Here is a 15,560-nt window from a genome sequence, read left to right as displayed (position 1 = left end):
ATGGAGAAGGTCTATACAGTTAGCAAAAACAAGACCAGAAGCTGACTGTGGCTCAGATCATGAACTCCTTATTGCCAAATTCAGACTTATCATTTTAATAGTTGTTCAGAAAACAATTAAATGTAAAATTAAATGTGCAAATCCCTAAAGCTGAAACACTGAAATTCGTGGGCAATCCTTGTAATCTAAGAACGATACTAATAAACTAAGTTGATGAGTAATACAAGGAAAAGCAAAAAAATAAAAAATTCAAGACACTTTATTAGTACATTCTTTTTAAAACAATCTGTCATTTTCTAAGAAATAAGCATATTTACAATTACTTATTTTCAGGCATCGTCTGAATCTATTTAAGCCCAAACACTGATTGTCTTGATTGCATTTCCATCATAGTAGTACAAAATGGCTCCCTTCATACTGCCATTTTAGGCTGGCACCAGGCAATAATGAAAATTAAATGACAGGAAATTTTGTAAATCTCTTTTGAACACATTCTCAACTAGAAATATTAAAGGCACATGAGTTACAGCTTAGTTTATACATTATCTTGATACTTCATTCTTTGACATTTTACACATCCCAGTCAGCCACTGTGACCCTGCATACTTTCAGGATACCCGAAAGAATGCGACACAGAGCTTTCTGTCTGCACTAATAAGCTTTTCTTAAAATATACATATGGTTAAGTTGTGAAGGAAAGTATCCTTGTGGATCAATCCAAATATTTCGGACCTGAGTCTTTAATGCTTACCAAAGGTTTTCTATCTAAATAAGCCACTGATGCCTATAACATACTAAAGGACTTTCATAAAGAAAAGGGGAAATCAGGGATATAGATATCAAATCCTGGAACAGCTAGGTAAACCTAAATGTATAAGACCTTTAATGTATATGGCTCCAACTGACTAGTAGAAATAAAAGTGATGATCATATACACAAAATCTTTGTTTCAGAAATAGAGAACAGTTCTTTAGAATGCTTCTTGGAGAAAGTTAAGTTTTGAGAAGCAGTTTTGGATCAGAAGCTTTTACATTTATGAGTTAGTGTATATAAAAAGTTGTACAGGGATCTACAATTCCATCTTCTCCAAGCCAGGCCGTGGCTTTGTACTAAGTTCATACTTAGGCTTGCCCAAGTATGAGTATGCTTCATAAAGCTTGGTAATCTAATAAATTCCCTCTTCCCAAAGCTACACATATTTTTGGAAAAAGGTGCATATGACCAGCTGGCCTCTATCACCCATACATCATCCTATTGCAATAAAGGACTGTCACTAAGAACCTCCTATTCATTTCTCTCTTGCATTCCAGCATCAAAACAAAAACATAAGTGAACAAGAGCTTTTTTTATGCTGTTATCAACAAGTGAAAATTTATATAAACAGCTAGATATTTCCAACATGTCCCTCCCAGTATACCTGCTGCCAATAAAAAGTTTGGGGTTAGTGAAAAGTAGGAATAAAACACAAGTAGGAAGTTGTCTCATTGGCTTTTCTCTATAATTTAAGCCATGGCCATGGAATATTGTGCTCTGAGCTGAATCATGAATGTATAGACATCTTTAAACTGTCTCATTTGATATTTTTACATCACACAATGGTCATGTTATAGCTTAAATTGAACTGGAAAAGCCGCTAAAGGAACTATTTGCCAATAAGCTTCTGGCAAATTCTTTTTACAACTAGGACTCTACTCCTAACTGGACAATTCTAGAGCATAAACAGCATCTGTTGATCAGCTTGGCAAATTTGTGAGAACTCTTTATTAATTTAGGATATGTTCCACTATCACTTCTCACTCAAATTCTTTAAAAAAATTCTTTAGTCATTTTTCTACCAAATTCACAGAAAACAGAAAGGGTCCTATCACCAAATACAACTGTGATGTGCAAAAGGTGAGATTCTGCATTTTCAAAATGTTTCTTTTGCTGTCTTAATGCTTTCTATTTCATAGTACAGCAACACCTCCTTCACAACGACTGGTAATCATATTGCCAATTTCTGTCCATGTATCTGAATGAGGGTTATAAACTTCAACTGAGTCCAAGGTACCTGGAGCCAAGAAATCGTGGCTGGAAGATCGACCTCCAGAAACATACAGAAGCCCATTGACTGCCACAACACACAGGCCTGCTCTAGGCACCTTCATTGAGGAAACTTCAACCCACTTTTCCTGAATAAAAGAAAAAAGAAGTTTGCAGTGTTATAACATGGTAACACAGAAAAGTGCTGAGAAATCAGATACTCTGGTTCTCTTTACATGTTTAAATTTCAAACTTACAACCTAGTCATATAAGTATATACAGTATTTTAAATAGAAACTTTTAGTAGGTGTAGACAAAGTAGTAAATTTAGAGGAAAATAATGAAAAATTTATCTGTGATTAATTATAAATTATGATCACCAAGAGATAATATAGAAATTCTATATAGGCAAGAATTCAGAGAAACTAGTTCTATGAAATACAAGTATGTAATTCAAACACACACCACACAAACTCACAAAGTTCAAGGGAGAAGAAAGCTTACAAAAGGGCTTTTTTGCATCTATAATATAATAGGCCTCATAAATCTCCAAGAGAACAAGAAACAACACTGGCCAAATTTATTTTAACGTGGAATCTTTTTTTTTCAAGGACATCTAGTACACCTAGTAAAATATAAAACATATTTTCAGAAAGATAGTATATAGATCAGGGATTGGAAACTAGGGCCTATTTTTTTAAGCCTACAAACTACGAATGATCTTTCCACACTAAAAGGTTATTAAAAATATATATATGTCAAAAGAAGAGATTGCATGTAGCCCCCAAGGCCTAAAACATTTACTATCCAGTCTTTTAATAGAAAGTTTGCTAACTCTTGGCATATATTATTCATTGAAGCAATGTCAGTAAGCTGCTATAGACAAAATGACAAAGTCCAACTCCAGGGAAACTGTCTATACCCAGAAAACAAGAAGCTAAAAAAAGGTCCTGAGAAATAATCAAGGGAGAAAAGAAAATGTTTCCAGATTAAAAAATAATAATAATTTGAAAATAAAGCATATGATGAACAAAATTTATAAAATCATAAAAAATGAAGAGAGATTATGCATCAATGCTAGAGAGTGAATTTCTTGAGGCAAGTTGATGAGTCGGACATGAATGAGTGACTGAAAAACAATAAATCCATATTTCACAAAATATGTTCCCTGAAACTTTCCCTCCCAAGATGTTTCACAAACAAAAGTAAGGGCTGTGTGGTCACTTAAATGTGAGAGATTTAACATAAAGATTCATGAAATACCTTATTTTAATAAATTGTGTAAAGAAGTCCTAAAGAAATTTATTTAACTTTATTTAATCCTGTCACAGTAATCCAAGTCTATGCCCCAACCAGTAATGCTGAAGAAGCTGAAGTTGAATGGTTCTATGAAGACCTACAAGACCTTTTAGAACTAACACCCAAAAAAGATGTCCTTTTCATTATAGGGGACTGGAATGCAAAAGTAGGAAGTCAAGAAACACCTGGAGTAACAGGCAAATTTGGCCTTGGAATACGGAATGAAGCAGGGCAAAGATTAATAGAGTTTTGCCAAGAAAATGCACTGGTCATAACAAACACCCTCTTCCAACAACACAAGAGAAGACTCTACACATGGACATCATCAGATGGTCTACACCGAAATCAGATTGATTATATTCTTTGCAGCCAAAGATGGAGAAGCTCTATACAGTCAACAAAAACAAGACCAGGAGCTGACTGTGGCTCAGATTATGAACTCCTTATTGCCAAATTCAGACTTAAATTGAAGAAAGTAGGGAAAACCACTAGACCATTCAGGAATGACCTAAATCAAATCCCTTATGATTATACAGTGGAAGTGAGAAATAGATTTAAGGGCCTAGATATGAGAGAGAGTGCCTGATGAACTATGGACGGAGGTTTGTGACACTGTACAGGAGGCAGGGATCAAGACCATCCCCATGGAAAAGAAATGTAAAAAAGCAAAATGGCTGTCTGGGGAGGCCTTACAAATAGCTGTGAAAAGAAGACAAGCGAAAAGCAAAGGAGAAAAAGAAAGATATAAACATCTGAATGCAGAGTTCCAAAGAATAGCAAGAAGAGATAAGAAAGCCTTCCTCAGTGATCAATGCAAAGAAATAGAGGAAAACAACAGAATGGGAAAGACTAGAGATCTCTTCAAGAAAGTTAGAGATACCAAGGGAACATTTCATGCAAAGATGGGCTCGATAAAGGACAGAAATGGTATGGACCTAACAGAAGCAGAAGATATTAAGAAGCGGTGGCAAGAATACACAGAAGAACTGTACAAAAAAAACTTCATGACCCAGTTAATCATGATGGTGTGATCAGTGACCTAGAGCCAGACATCCTGGAATGTGAAGTCAAGTGGGCCTTAGAAAGCATCACTACAAACAAAGCTAGTGGAGGTGATGGAATTCCAGTGGAGCTATTTCAAATCCTGAAAGATGATGCTGTGAAAGTGCTGCACTCAATATGCCAGCAAATCTGGAAAACTCAGCAGTGGCCACAGGACTGGAAAAGGTCAGTTTTCATTCCAATCCCAAAGAAAGGCAATGCCAAAGAATGCTCAAACTACCACACAATTGCACTCATCTCACACGCTAGTAAAGTAATGCTCAAAATTCTCCAAGCCAGGCTTCAGCAATACGTGAACCGTGAACTTCCTGATGTTCAAGCTGGTTTTAGAAAAGGCAGAGGAACCAAAGATCAAATTGCCAACATCCGCTGGATCATCAAAAAAGCAAGAGAGTTCCAGAAAAACATCTATTTCTGCTTTATTGACTATGCCAAAGCCTTTGACTGTGTGGATCACAATAAACTGTGGAAAATTCTTCAAGAGATGGGAACACCAGACCACTTGACCTGCCTCTTGAGAAATCTGTATGCAGGTCAGGAAGCAACAGTTAGAACTGGACATGGAACAACAGACTGGTTCCAAATAGGAAAAGGAGTACGTCAAGGCTGTATATTGTCACCCTGCTTATTTAACTTATATGCAGAGTACATCATGAGAAAGGCTGGACTGGAAGAACCACAAGCTGGAATCAAGATTGCCAGGAGAAATATCAATAACCTCAGATATGCAGATGATACCACCCTTATGGCAGAAAGTGAAGAGGAACTAAAAAGCCTCTTGATGAAAGTGAAAGAGGAGAGTGAAAAAGTTAGCTTAAAGCTCAACATTCAGAAAACGAAGATCATGGCATCTGGTCCCATCACTTCATGGGAAATAGATGGGGAAACAGTGGAATCAGTGTCAGACTTTATTTTTTTGGGCTCCAAAATCACTGCAGATGGTGACTGCAGCCATAAAATTAAAAGATGCTTACTCATTGGAAGGAAAGTTATGACCAACCTAGATAGCATATTCAAAAGCAGAGACATTACTTTGCCAACAAAGGTCTGTCTAGTCAAGGCTATGGTTTTTCCAGTGGTCATGTATGGATGTGAGAGTTGGACTATGAAGAAGGCTGAGCGCCGAAGAATTGATGCTTTTGAACTGTGGTGTTGGAGAAGACTCCTGAGAGTCCCTTGGACTGCAAGGAGATCCAACCAGTCCATTCTGAAGGAGAAGAGCCCTGGGATTTCTTTGGAAGGAATGATGCTAAAGCTGAAACTCCAGTACTTTGGCCACCTCATGCGAACAGTTGATTCATTGGAAAAGACTCTGATGCTGGGAGGAATTGAGGGCAGGAGGAGAAGGGGATGACAGAGGATGAGATGGCTGGATGGCATCACTGACTCAATGGACATGAGTCTCAGTGAACTCCGGGAGTTGTTGATGGACAGGGAGGCCTGGCGTGCTGCGATTCATGGGGTCGCAAAGAGTCGGACACGACTGAGTGACTGAACTGAACTGAATCCAACTTTCCCTAAGTATAGTTGACCAGGGAAACTTATGCTATCTACTTCCTATTATCAATGCAGGGATTTCCCTGGTTTTCCAGTGGTTGACTCCATGCTTCCACTGCAGGGGGCACAGGTTTGAACCCTGGTGCAGGAACTAAGGATCCTGCATCCCAGGTGGCAGTGGCCAACAACAACAACAAAAAAAGCAAAAAAATAGTATTCCATGGAAATTAACTTGGAAAAAATTTTTCTAACCTGTAAGTCTGTGACATAACACACCTTGGGCTTACATTATTCTAGCACCTAACAAATTGTAATGCAATTGTTTGTCTATTTCTTTATATTTCCCACTAGAATGTTGGTTCCTTGAGAGCTGGGGGATTATATATTAGGTAGCCTTTGCTTCCCCAGGTCTTTACATATTTGTGAATGAATAAATGGACTAAAGAACAAATGCATGATAGAACAGTGATTCACAACCAACTCTTATCTACTTTCTCTTCTTTTCCTTTTGTAGCATAATTACATCAAGCAAGTAACTGAAGGCATGAGAGAATATTGGAGTGTTCATATAGTCAGTAATAGGATAGGTAATGTACAGAGGTACAAGTGGAGAAGACAGCTGGAATGGTAGGGAGACTTGTTTCACTGAACAAATAAGTAAATACATTGAGAATAACAGGAGCCAAGTTTTTAACTGATGTGATTATGATGTGATATGTTTGTGTGCTCAGTCATGTCCAACTCTGCAACCCCATGGACTGTAGTCCACCAGGCTCTTCTGTCCATGGAATTTTCCAGGCAAGAATACTGGAGTAGGTTGCCGTTTCCTTCTCCAGGGGATCTTCCCAACCTAGGGATCAAACCCATGTCTCTTGCATCTCCTGCATTGGCAGGCAGATTCTTTACCACTGCACCCCCTGGGAAGCCCTTTTAACTGATAGAGAAGGTATTTACATTAATGGAAAGGGGAAGGCCCCTTTCTTTCATGGGAAGAATCAGGTATACTGAAATTGGTGCCAACATTATGAACTCATGGTTTTATAACATATAAGCACAGATATGGAAATACTTATAAATGAGTATTTGTGTGAATACATACACACATATACATTTACTGTTTATGTTTAGCTGTTGACTGAGAATGCCTAGAAGCAGCAATACTCCAGTAGCAATGAATAGTCTGAGAGCTAATCTTGGTTTCCAAATACTGTTCTTCACTAAGAGAAACTAAAGGTTCTTGGAGAAATGACTGATTCCAGGATCAGAGAAGTATAATCTTCCTTATACTTGAAATATTTTAGTATGCAAGATAGTAAAGAAATACTCAAAAGGACAGAATCAGAGGGGACCTCTAATTTCAGTCATGGTAGAGTAACTGTTACCAAATGTGCCCTCCTACCATAAAGAATTAGAAACCTTGACAGACTACGAAATAAAGTTCTCAGATGATGGACAACAGGCAATGAAGAACTGTGATTCAGAAAAAGAAAGAAACAAGGTGAGCTCCATAGCTGTCCAGGCTTTTTGCCTGGAGGGCTTTCTGAACAGCAGTACAGAGAAGGGAATCCCAAGCAGAGCATGACAGTCAGCTGATTTATGAGACAGAAATCAGAGTTGAGAGAGGCTGATGCAGTTGAGATTTGTAAGGAAGAGTGCCAGAGGACAGAGGTTCCCTTGAGTCTGGCTGAATACTCCTAATCTTTGCATGCATAAAATGAGACTATAAAAGAAAATAAAACAAAAAAGTAAAAATAAAAAATTTTTAAAAGAGAAGAAAAGGGGAAAGAAAATTTTAAAATGAGACTCCATAAGAATAGTCAAGCAACAACAAATGGGAAGATGTGACATAACGAGACATATATTTGGTCTCTGACTGCAGTTCTTAACACAGGGCTCCTAAGTCCCTTGGGATTTCCTTGGTGACAAGAATATCTTCCTCCCTAAAAAGGCAACTCTTGTAGGATCCTGTATAACATCAATATAAGCGTCTCTTACCAGAAAGATCAAGCCAAGATTAGAAGCCTGGAATTTAGTCCCATACCCTGTCATCCAGGGAATTAGAGAAGGACTGGCGGTTGAAACTGATCATGCCTATGTGATGAAGCCTCCATAAAAATCCCTAAACTGTGAGGTTTGGAGCACTTCTGGTTTGGTGACCATATCCACATGCCAGGTAAGTAATATGCCCAAATCCCACTGGGGCAGAAACCTGTAAGACCCTCCTGGATCTTGCCCTATACTTCTTCATCTGGTTATTCATTTATACCCTTTATTCAGTTCAGTTCAGTTCAGTCACTCAGTCGTGTCCGACTCTTTGCAACTGCATGAATCACAGCATACCAGGCCTTCCTGTCCATCACCAACTCCTGGAGTTCACTCAGACTCACGTCCATCCAGTCAGTGATGCCATCCAGCCATCTCATCCTCTCTTGTCCCCTTCTCCTCCTGCCTCCAATCCCTCCCAGCATCAGAGTCTTTTCCAATGAATCAACTCTTCACATGAGGTGGCCAAAGTACTGGAGTTTCAGCTTTAGCATCATTCCTTCCAAGGAAATCCCAAGGCTCTTCTTCAGAATGGACTGGTTGGATCTCCTTGCAGTCCAAGAGACTCTCAAGAGTCTTCTCCAACACCACAGTTCAAAAGCATCAACTCTTTGGCACTCAGCCTTCTTCACAGTCCAACTCTCACATCCATACATGACCACAGGAAAAACCATAGCCTTGACTAGATGGACCTTTGTTGGCAAAGTAATGTCTCTGCTTTTGAATATGCTATCTAGGTTGGACATAACTTTCCTTCCAAGGAGTAAGCGTCTTTTAATTTCATGGCTGCAGTCACCATCTGCAGTGATTTTGGAGCCCCAAAATATAAAGTCTGACACTGTTTCCCCAACTATTTCCCATGAAATGATGGGACCGGATGCCATGATCTTCATTTTCTGAATGTTGAGCTTTAAGCCAACTTTTTCTCTCTCCACTTTCATCAAGAGGTTTTTTAGTTCCTCTTCACTTTCTGCCATAAGGGTGGCGTCATCTGCATATCTGAGGTTATTGATATTTCTCCTGGCAATCTTGATTCCAGCTTGTGTTTCTTCCAGTCCAGCCTTTCTCATGATGTACTCTGCATATAAGTTAAATAAGCAGGGTGACAATATACAGCCTTGACATAATCCTTTTCCTATTTGGAACCAGTCGGTTGTTCCATGTCCAGTTCTAACTGTTGCTTTCCTGACCTGCATACACATTTCTCAAGAGGCAGGTCAGGTGGTCTGGTATTCCCATCTCTTTCAGAATTTTCCATAGTTTATTGTGATCCACACAGTCAAAGGCTTTGGCATAGTCAATAAAGCAGAAATAGATGTTTTTCTGGAACGCTCTTGCTTTTTCCATGATCCAGCGGATGTTGGCAATTTGATCTCTGGTTCTATTGTTCTATACTTATAGTAACATAGAATATCCTTTATAATAAACTGGAAAACAGTTAAGTAAGGTGTTTCCCAGAGTTCTGTGAGCCATTATAGCAAATTATTTAACCTGAGGAAGGGATCACAGTAATCCTCAATTTGTAACAAAGTCAGTGGTTAAAATGAGGACATACTACTTAAGAATGGTGTCTAAAGTGAGGGCAGTCTTATGGTACTGAGCCTATAACTTGTGGGATAGTTAGTGTCAGAACTGAATTGACTTAGGATGCCAGTTGGTGTCCACAGAGGATCAGAGAAGAATTTGGTGTGGAAAACCCACATGTCTGGTGTAAAAAGAAAAGAAACAACTTTCCTTTACAGGAACTCCTGTAAGCTTAACAATTCTCAGAGCTCACACAAGGCTGGATGATATTCTAGCTTTGACCAGACAATATGAAGAAAACTTTTGGACAGCTAGGACAAACACAAGTCAAGAAGAGCCATGCTTCAGTGGTAGGGCTAAACTATTCCTAAAGGACCTAGACCTTCTAGACCTTCCCTGCTGCTGCTGCTTCGTCACTTCAGTCGTGTCTAACTCTGTGTGACCCCAGAGATGGCAGCCCACCAGTCTCCCCCGTCCCTGGGATTCTCCAGGCAAGAACACTGGAGTGGGTTGCCATTTCCTTCTCTACAAAGCTTAAAAACAAGTTCAAAATATCAATCTGATTTGCAAATAACTGCCTATCAAAAGTAAACACAACACTTATGGGAAGAAAACAAAATCCAAATACTCAACTATGTAACATCTACAATGTCCAACATTCCATCAGTTACTGCTGCTGCTGCTGCTAAGTCACCTCAGTCGTGTTCGACTCTGTGCGACCCCGTAGACGGCAGCCCATCAGGCTCCCCCGTCCCTGGGATTCTCCAGGCAAGAACACTGGAGTGGGTTGCCATTTCCTTCTCCAATTCATGAAAGTGAAAAGTGAAAGTGAAGGTGCTCAGTCATGTCCGACTCTTCGCAACCCCATGGACTGCAGCCTACCAGGCTCCTCCATCCATGGGATTTTCCAGGCAAGAGTACTGGAGTGGGGTGCCATTGCCTTCTCTGCGATCAGTTACTAGAAATGTGGAAAAGCAAAAAAAAAGAAAAAAGAAAAAGAATGTGACTGAAACCATGAAGAAAAATTTCAACCGATACAGGTTCAAAAATGTCAAATTAATAGAATTAGCAGATAAGTACTTTAACACAGACATTATAAATACATTCAAGGATATAAAAGAAAACATAAAAAATGATGAGAGAAATGGAAGACACTTATAAAAATAACCAAAATATCTTATGGAGCTAAAAAATACAATACCTGAAATAAAAATTTTCCTAAATAGAATTACATACTGCAAATTAAAAGTTTAGACAGTGTAGGAAGTTAACGGACTTGAAGACACAGCAAGAAAAACTATCAATATTGAAGCACAGAGAACAAAATTTCAATTATGCAGGATGAATAAGTTCTAGCAATCTAATGTATATACCATGGTGACTATAGTTAATAATAGTATACTGTATACTTGAAATTTACTAAAAAGGCATTGATGCCATGCCTCCTGCATTGGGAACATAGAGTTTTAACCACTGGACTGCCAGAGAAGTCCCCAAGAAGGCAGATCTTAAGAGCTCCCATCACATACAGACACAAAAAAGGAAAAGGGATCTACGTGAGTTGATGGATATGTTAATTACCTGGATTGTGGTAATCATTTCACAAGTATATATATAGCAAAACATATGATATACCTTAAACAAATCATACACTGTTTGCAAATTAACCTGAAACATCTGGAAAATGAAAACCAAGAAAAACAAACTGAAATACTGAGAGAAAAAGGATGGGAAAAATTAACACGCCTCAGTGACCTATGGGACAATATCAAATGGTTTTACATGGGCATTACTTAAATCCCAGAAAGAGAGCAGGAGAATACTTGAAGAAACAAGGCTGATTTCAATTTGATGGAAGCTATAATTCTACAGATTCAAGAAGTTAAATGAATTTCAAGCAAGTTAAACACCAAAATCCCATAAGATATATCAAATTACTGGAAATCCATAAGAAAGAGAAAAAAGTATTAAAAAACTGTCAAAGAAAAAAGAGATGTTACCTATATGGGAGAACAAGATTGACTACCGACCTCCCATCAGAAACAATGCAAGAACTAACACAGCACTGTAAATCAACTATACTCCAATAAGAATTTTTTAAAAAAGAAACAATGCAAGAAGATAAGTAAACAACAATATTAAATGATGAGAGTGAGGGGAAGAACAACCTAAAATTCTACACTCAGCAAAATATCTCTCAAAAATGATGGTAGACAGGAAGACTCCTGGAGGAAGAAATGGCAACCTGTTCCAGTATTCTTGCCTGGGAAATCCCATGGACAGACAAGCCTGACAGGCTACAGTCCACGGGGTTGTAAATAGTTAAGACAAGACTGAGCAACTGAGCACATATTAATAGCTTCTGGAGCCCAGGACCACAACTTACTGAAGCCCCTGGGCCTAGAGCCCGTGTTCCTCAACAAGAGAAACAACCTGAATGAGAAGCCCATGCACTGCAACTGGAGAGTAACCTTCACTCGCTGTAACTGGAGGAAAGTCTGCACAGCAACAAAGACCCGATGCAGCCAATAAACAAATAAATAACTTAAAAAGAAAAAATTTTGTAAAATGAAGGCTTAGAGAATCATTGCCAGCAGACCAGCACAAAAATAAATACTAAAGGAAGTTCTTCAGGCTAAGAGAAAATGCTGTAAGATAGAGACTTAATTCTATACAATGAACAGAACTAGAAATGATAGTTATGAATGCATAATTATGAAGTATTTTCTCATTAAAATTTATCTTAAATATAATTAACCATTTAAATAAGTATAACAACATACTGTGGGGTTTATTACATACACAGGAGTAAAATCAATACATCAATAGCACAAAGGACGGAAGAGGAAAATACATTTTTCTAAGTTTCTTACATTAAAAGTGAACTGGCATGATATTATTTTAATGTAGATGTAATACATTAAAATGCCTATTATATATAATGAAAACCCAAAAGCAACAATTAAGAAAAAAGGTGAAGACATATAGTTAATTGGACTAAAGAGATAAAATGGAACACTAAAACAATCAACATAAAGACAGAAAAGAGAAAAAAAAAAAGGATGGATTGTACAAGCAGAAAAACAGCAAATTAAGAGTCTAAAAACCAACCCCACATATATAATTACATTATATATAAATAGTAAACATTCTAAAGACCCTACTTAGAAGTCAGAGACTTTCAAATTGTACAGAAAAACAGACCACAGCTATCTTACAAAACATGTAGTTTTTAAAGATACAGATTTAAAGTAGAAGGAAAAAAAAGATACACAATGCACATACTAATCAAAAGACAGCTTGGCTACATTAATATGAAGACAAAGTAGACTTCAAGGAAAGGATATTATCATAGAGAAAGAAAAACATTTCCAGGCCATAAAAAGATCAATTCAGCAAGAAAACATAATAATAAATGTACACACACTTAATAACAGAGATTAAAAATATGAGAAGCAAAATCTGACAGGAATGGAAGAACAGATAAACCCATAATTACAGATAGAAATTAAAAGTCACTTGTTCCTTTGAAGAAAAGCTGTGACAAACTTAGACAGTATATTAAAAAGCAGAGACATCATTTTGCCAGCAAAGGTTCGTCTAGTCAAAGCTGTTTTTTTCAGCAGTAATATACAGATGTGCGCACTGGACCATAATGAAGGCTGAGACTGAAGAGTTGATGCTTTTGAATTGTGGTGCTGGAGAAGACTCTTGAGAGTCTGGACAGCAGGATATCAAACCAGTCAATCCTAAAGGAAATCACTCCTGAATATCAATTGGAAGGACTGATGTTGAAGCTGAAGCTCCAATACTTTGGCCACCTGATGCGAAGAGCCGACTCATTGGAAAAGACCCTGATGCTGGGAAAGATTGTGGGCAGGAGAAGGGGGCAACAGAGGATGAGATGGTTGGATGGCATCAGCAACTCAATGGATATGAGTTTGAGTAAACTCCAGGAAATGGTGAAAGATGGGGAAGCCTGGCGTGCTACAGTCTAATGGGGTCCCAAAAAGTCAGGCATAGTTTAGCAACTGAACAACAACACAGATCTTGTGCTAAGTCACTCAGTCATATTCAACACTTTGTGACCCTAGGCTCCTCTGTCCATGGGACTCTCCAGGCAAGAATACTGGAGTGAGTTGCCATTTCCTTCTCCAAAGGATCTTCCCAACCCAGGGATCGAACCCAGGTCTCCCCCCATTGCAGGTGGATTCTTTACCATCTGAGCCACAAAGGAAGCCCACAGATCTTACAGACATGAATAACAGGATACCAAACAATTGAAATCATCCAACCTACCTCTTCAAAGGAATATTTTTCTACGGTATGAAGAGCATCTTGTGTCTCATTCCACCCTCCAATAGCATAGATGCAATCATTGAGTGCAGCCACCCCAAGATATGCTCTTCTAGTTCCCATTGGAGGAAGTGGAGACCAGCGCTTGGAAAGTGGATCATAAACTTCAAAAGAACAAAGCTCTATTCCTTCATTGCTGATGCCCCCAACCACATAAATTAAACCTGAAAATGGAATATTTTTGCTCAGATGCTATAGAAAATAGGATACAAATAATTATAAAATGTGATAGTTGTGATTTAAGTTTGTTATCTGATACTTTACTTAATGCAGGGCTTCAAAAGAGAGAATTGACTTCTGTCCAATTTATCACGGCTCTCATTTAAACATGTTACAGAGAATTAGCGGTACGAATTTAAAGTGGCACTGAATTTTCAAAGAACTTAATGATGCTATAACAAAACAATCTGTCAGGCAAGGGTTTCCAATCCTATTGTTCGCTTAATCTCAAGTTCCAGATCCACTGCTATCGTGTATAAGTAAAAACGGAAGAGGAGAGGGATTTTGCCCTCTTAAAAACAGTCATACACTTAAACTGGGAATGACATAACCCTGCTTGGTAAGAACCTAACTTTTGCTCAGATGAACATAAAATAGAGAATTAAATTTAAATTAGAATAGTTCATGGCTAGATTAAGGTATTAGATACAGTACAGCAGACTGTAATTCAGAGTTTCTTATTAAATTTGATTTGCAACTAAAGATTCTGACGATCAACAATTACTTTTTGAGTGCTTACTGTTGTTGCTAGAGTTCTAAAGTTGTAAGTTTTACAGAATGACATTTTAAGAAACATAAGCTAAATGTTAGTAAACTTGAGTTCAAGCTCCAACTTTACTAGAAACCAACTATGAAAAAAGACAACTCACAGCCTCCTGATCTTCAGCTTCCTCATCTAAAAATAAAGGGGTTGAAATAGATAATATTCAAGATGCCTCTCCAGCTCTATGATTTCAGATGAGAAGATAAAAATAAATATAAAATAACTAGAGAACACTATAATATTAAACAATAGAACATAGTCTACACCATGTAATTTGAGCATTTAGATGCCAGCAGAAATCTGAGAAGGTACTCAGAAGGCAGAAAGAACTTGAGCTAGGAATGGAGCACCTGAGTTGTCATGTAACAATGGCAGACTGCTTCCTACTTTACAGCTATATATGAATGTGTTCCCTAAATCTGGAAAGAGAATTAGGTTTTATTCTAGAGTGCTTATTAAGTACCTCTCAGTGTACTGCTTGCTTGCTTATTCGCTCAGTCATATCTGACTCTTTGCAACCTTTTGGACTGTAGCCCGCCAGGCTCCTCTGTCCATGGGGGTTTTCAGGCAAAAATACGGGAGTGGGTTGCAATTTCCTTTTCCAGGGGGTCTTTCCGACCCAGGGATTAAACCTGTGTCTCCTGCATTGCAGGCAGATTCTTTACCTGCCAAGCCATCGGGGAAGCCTACAGGTACATATAAATGTGTTCCCCAACTCTGAACAGAGAATCAGGTTTTGTAGACAATTAATAAATGTCTGTTTACCATTTTAATATGTAGTACATTTTTCAAATCTGTGATAGCACTGTGTGTATACTGAATTACAACGTACCCTATTTAAAAAAACACTGAAGAAGCCTATGACACTATAAAGATTGTTTTTGATAATCTCTCCCTACTTAGAAATACTTGAAGGTTAAAGTGTTAGTTGCTCAGTCGTGTCCAACTCTTCGCAACCCCATGCCAGGGTCCTCTGTCCATGGAATGCTCCAGG

The 15,560-nt window shown here is 38.2% G+C and overlaps 1 protein-coding gene across 4 annotated transcripts in view; it reads right to left on the bottom strand.

Annotated features, from left to right (window-relative positions):
• Window positions 1–241: 241 nt before the first annotated feature.
• IPP (intracisternal A particle-promoted polypeptide) overlaps window positions 242–15,560 on the bottom strand; it is a 37,198-nt gene continuing 21,879 nt past the window's right edge. For 3 of the 4 annotated variants that reach the window (XM_027537408.1, XM_027537407.1, XM_027537409.1), the window contains exons 8-9: window positions 13,747–13,967; window positions 242–2,171 (exon numbers count right to left, since the gene is read on the bottom strand). In XM_027537408.1, coding sequence (XP_027393209.1) covers window positions 1,947–2,171; window positions 13,747–13,967 — 446 coding nt within the window. In that variant the 3' untranslated portion in view covers window positions 242–1,946. Of the gene's footprint in view, window positions 2,172–10,367; window positions 10,406–13,746; window positions 13,968–15,560 lie in introns of those variants that run through there. The other variant, XM_027537411.1, reaches the window with a different exon arrangement.

This window comes from Bos indicus x Bos taurus, chromosome 3 (genome assembly GCF_003369695.1).
Source record: "Bos indicus x Bos taurus breed Angus x Brahman F1 hybrid chromosome 3, Bos_hybrid_MaternalHap_v2.0, whole genome shotgun sequence".
Taxonomy (NCBI): Eukaryota; Metazoa; Chordata; class Mammalia; order Artiodactyla; family Bovidae; genus Bos; species Bos indicus x Bos taurus.
Note: the sequence above shows the minus strand (reverse complement) of the source record. Positions and strands in the feature narration are given on the sequence as shown.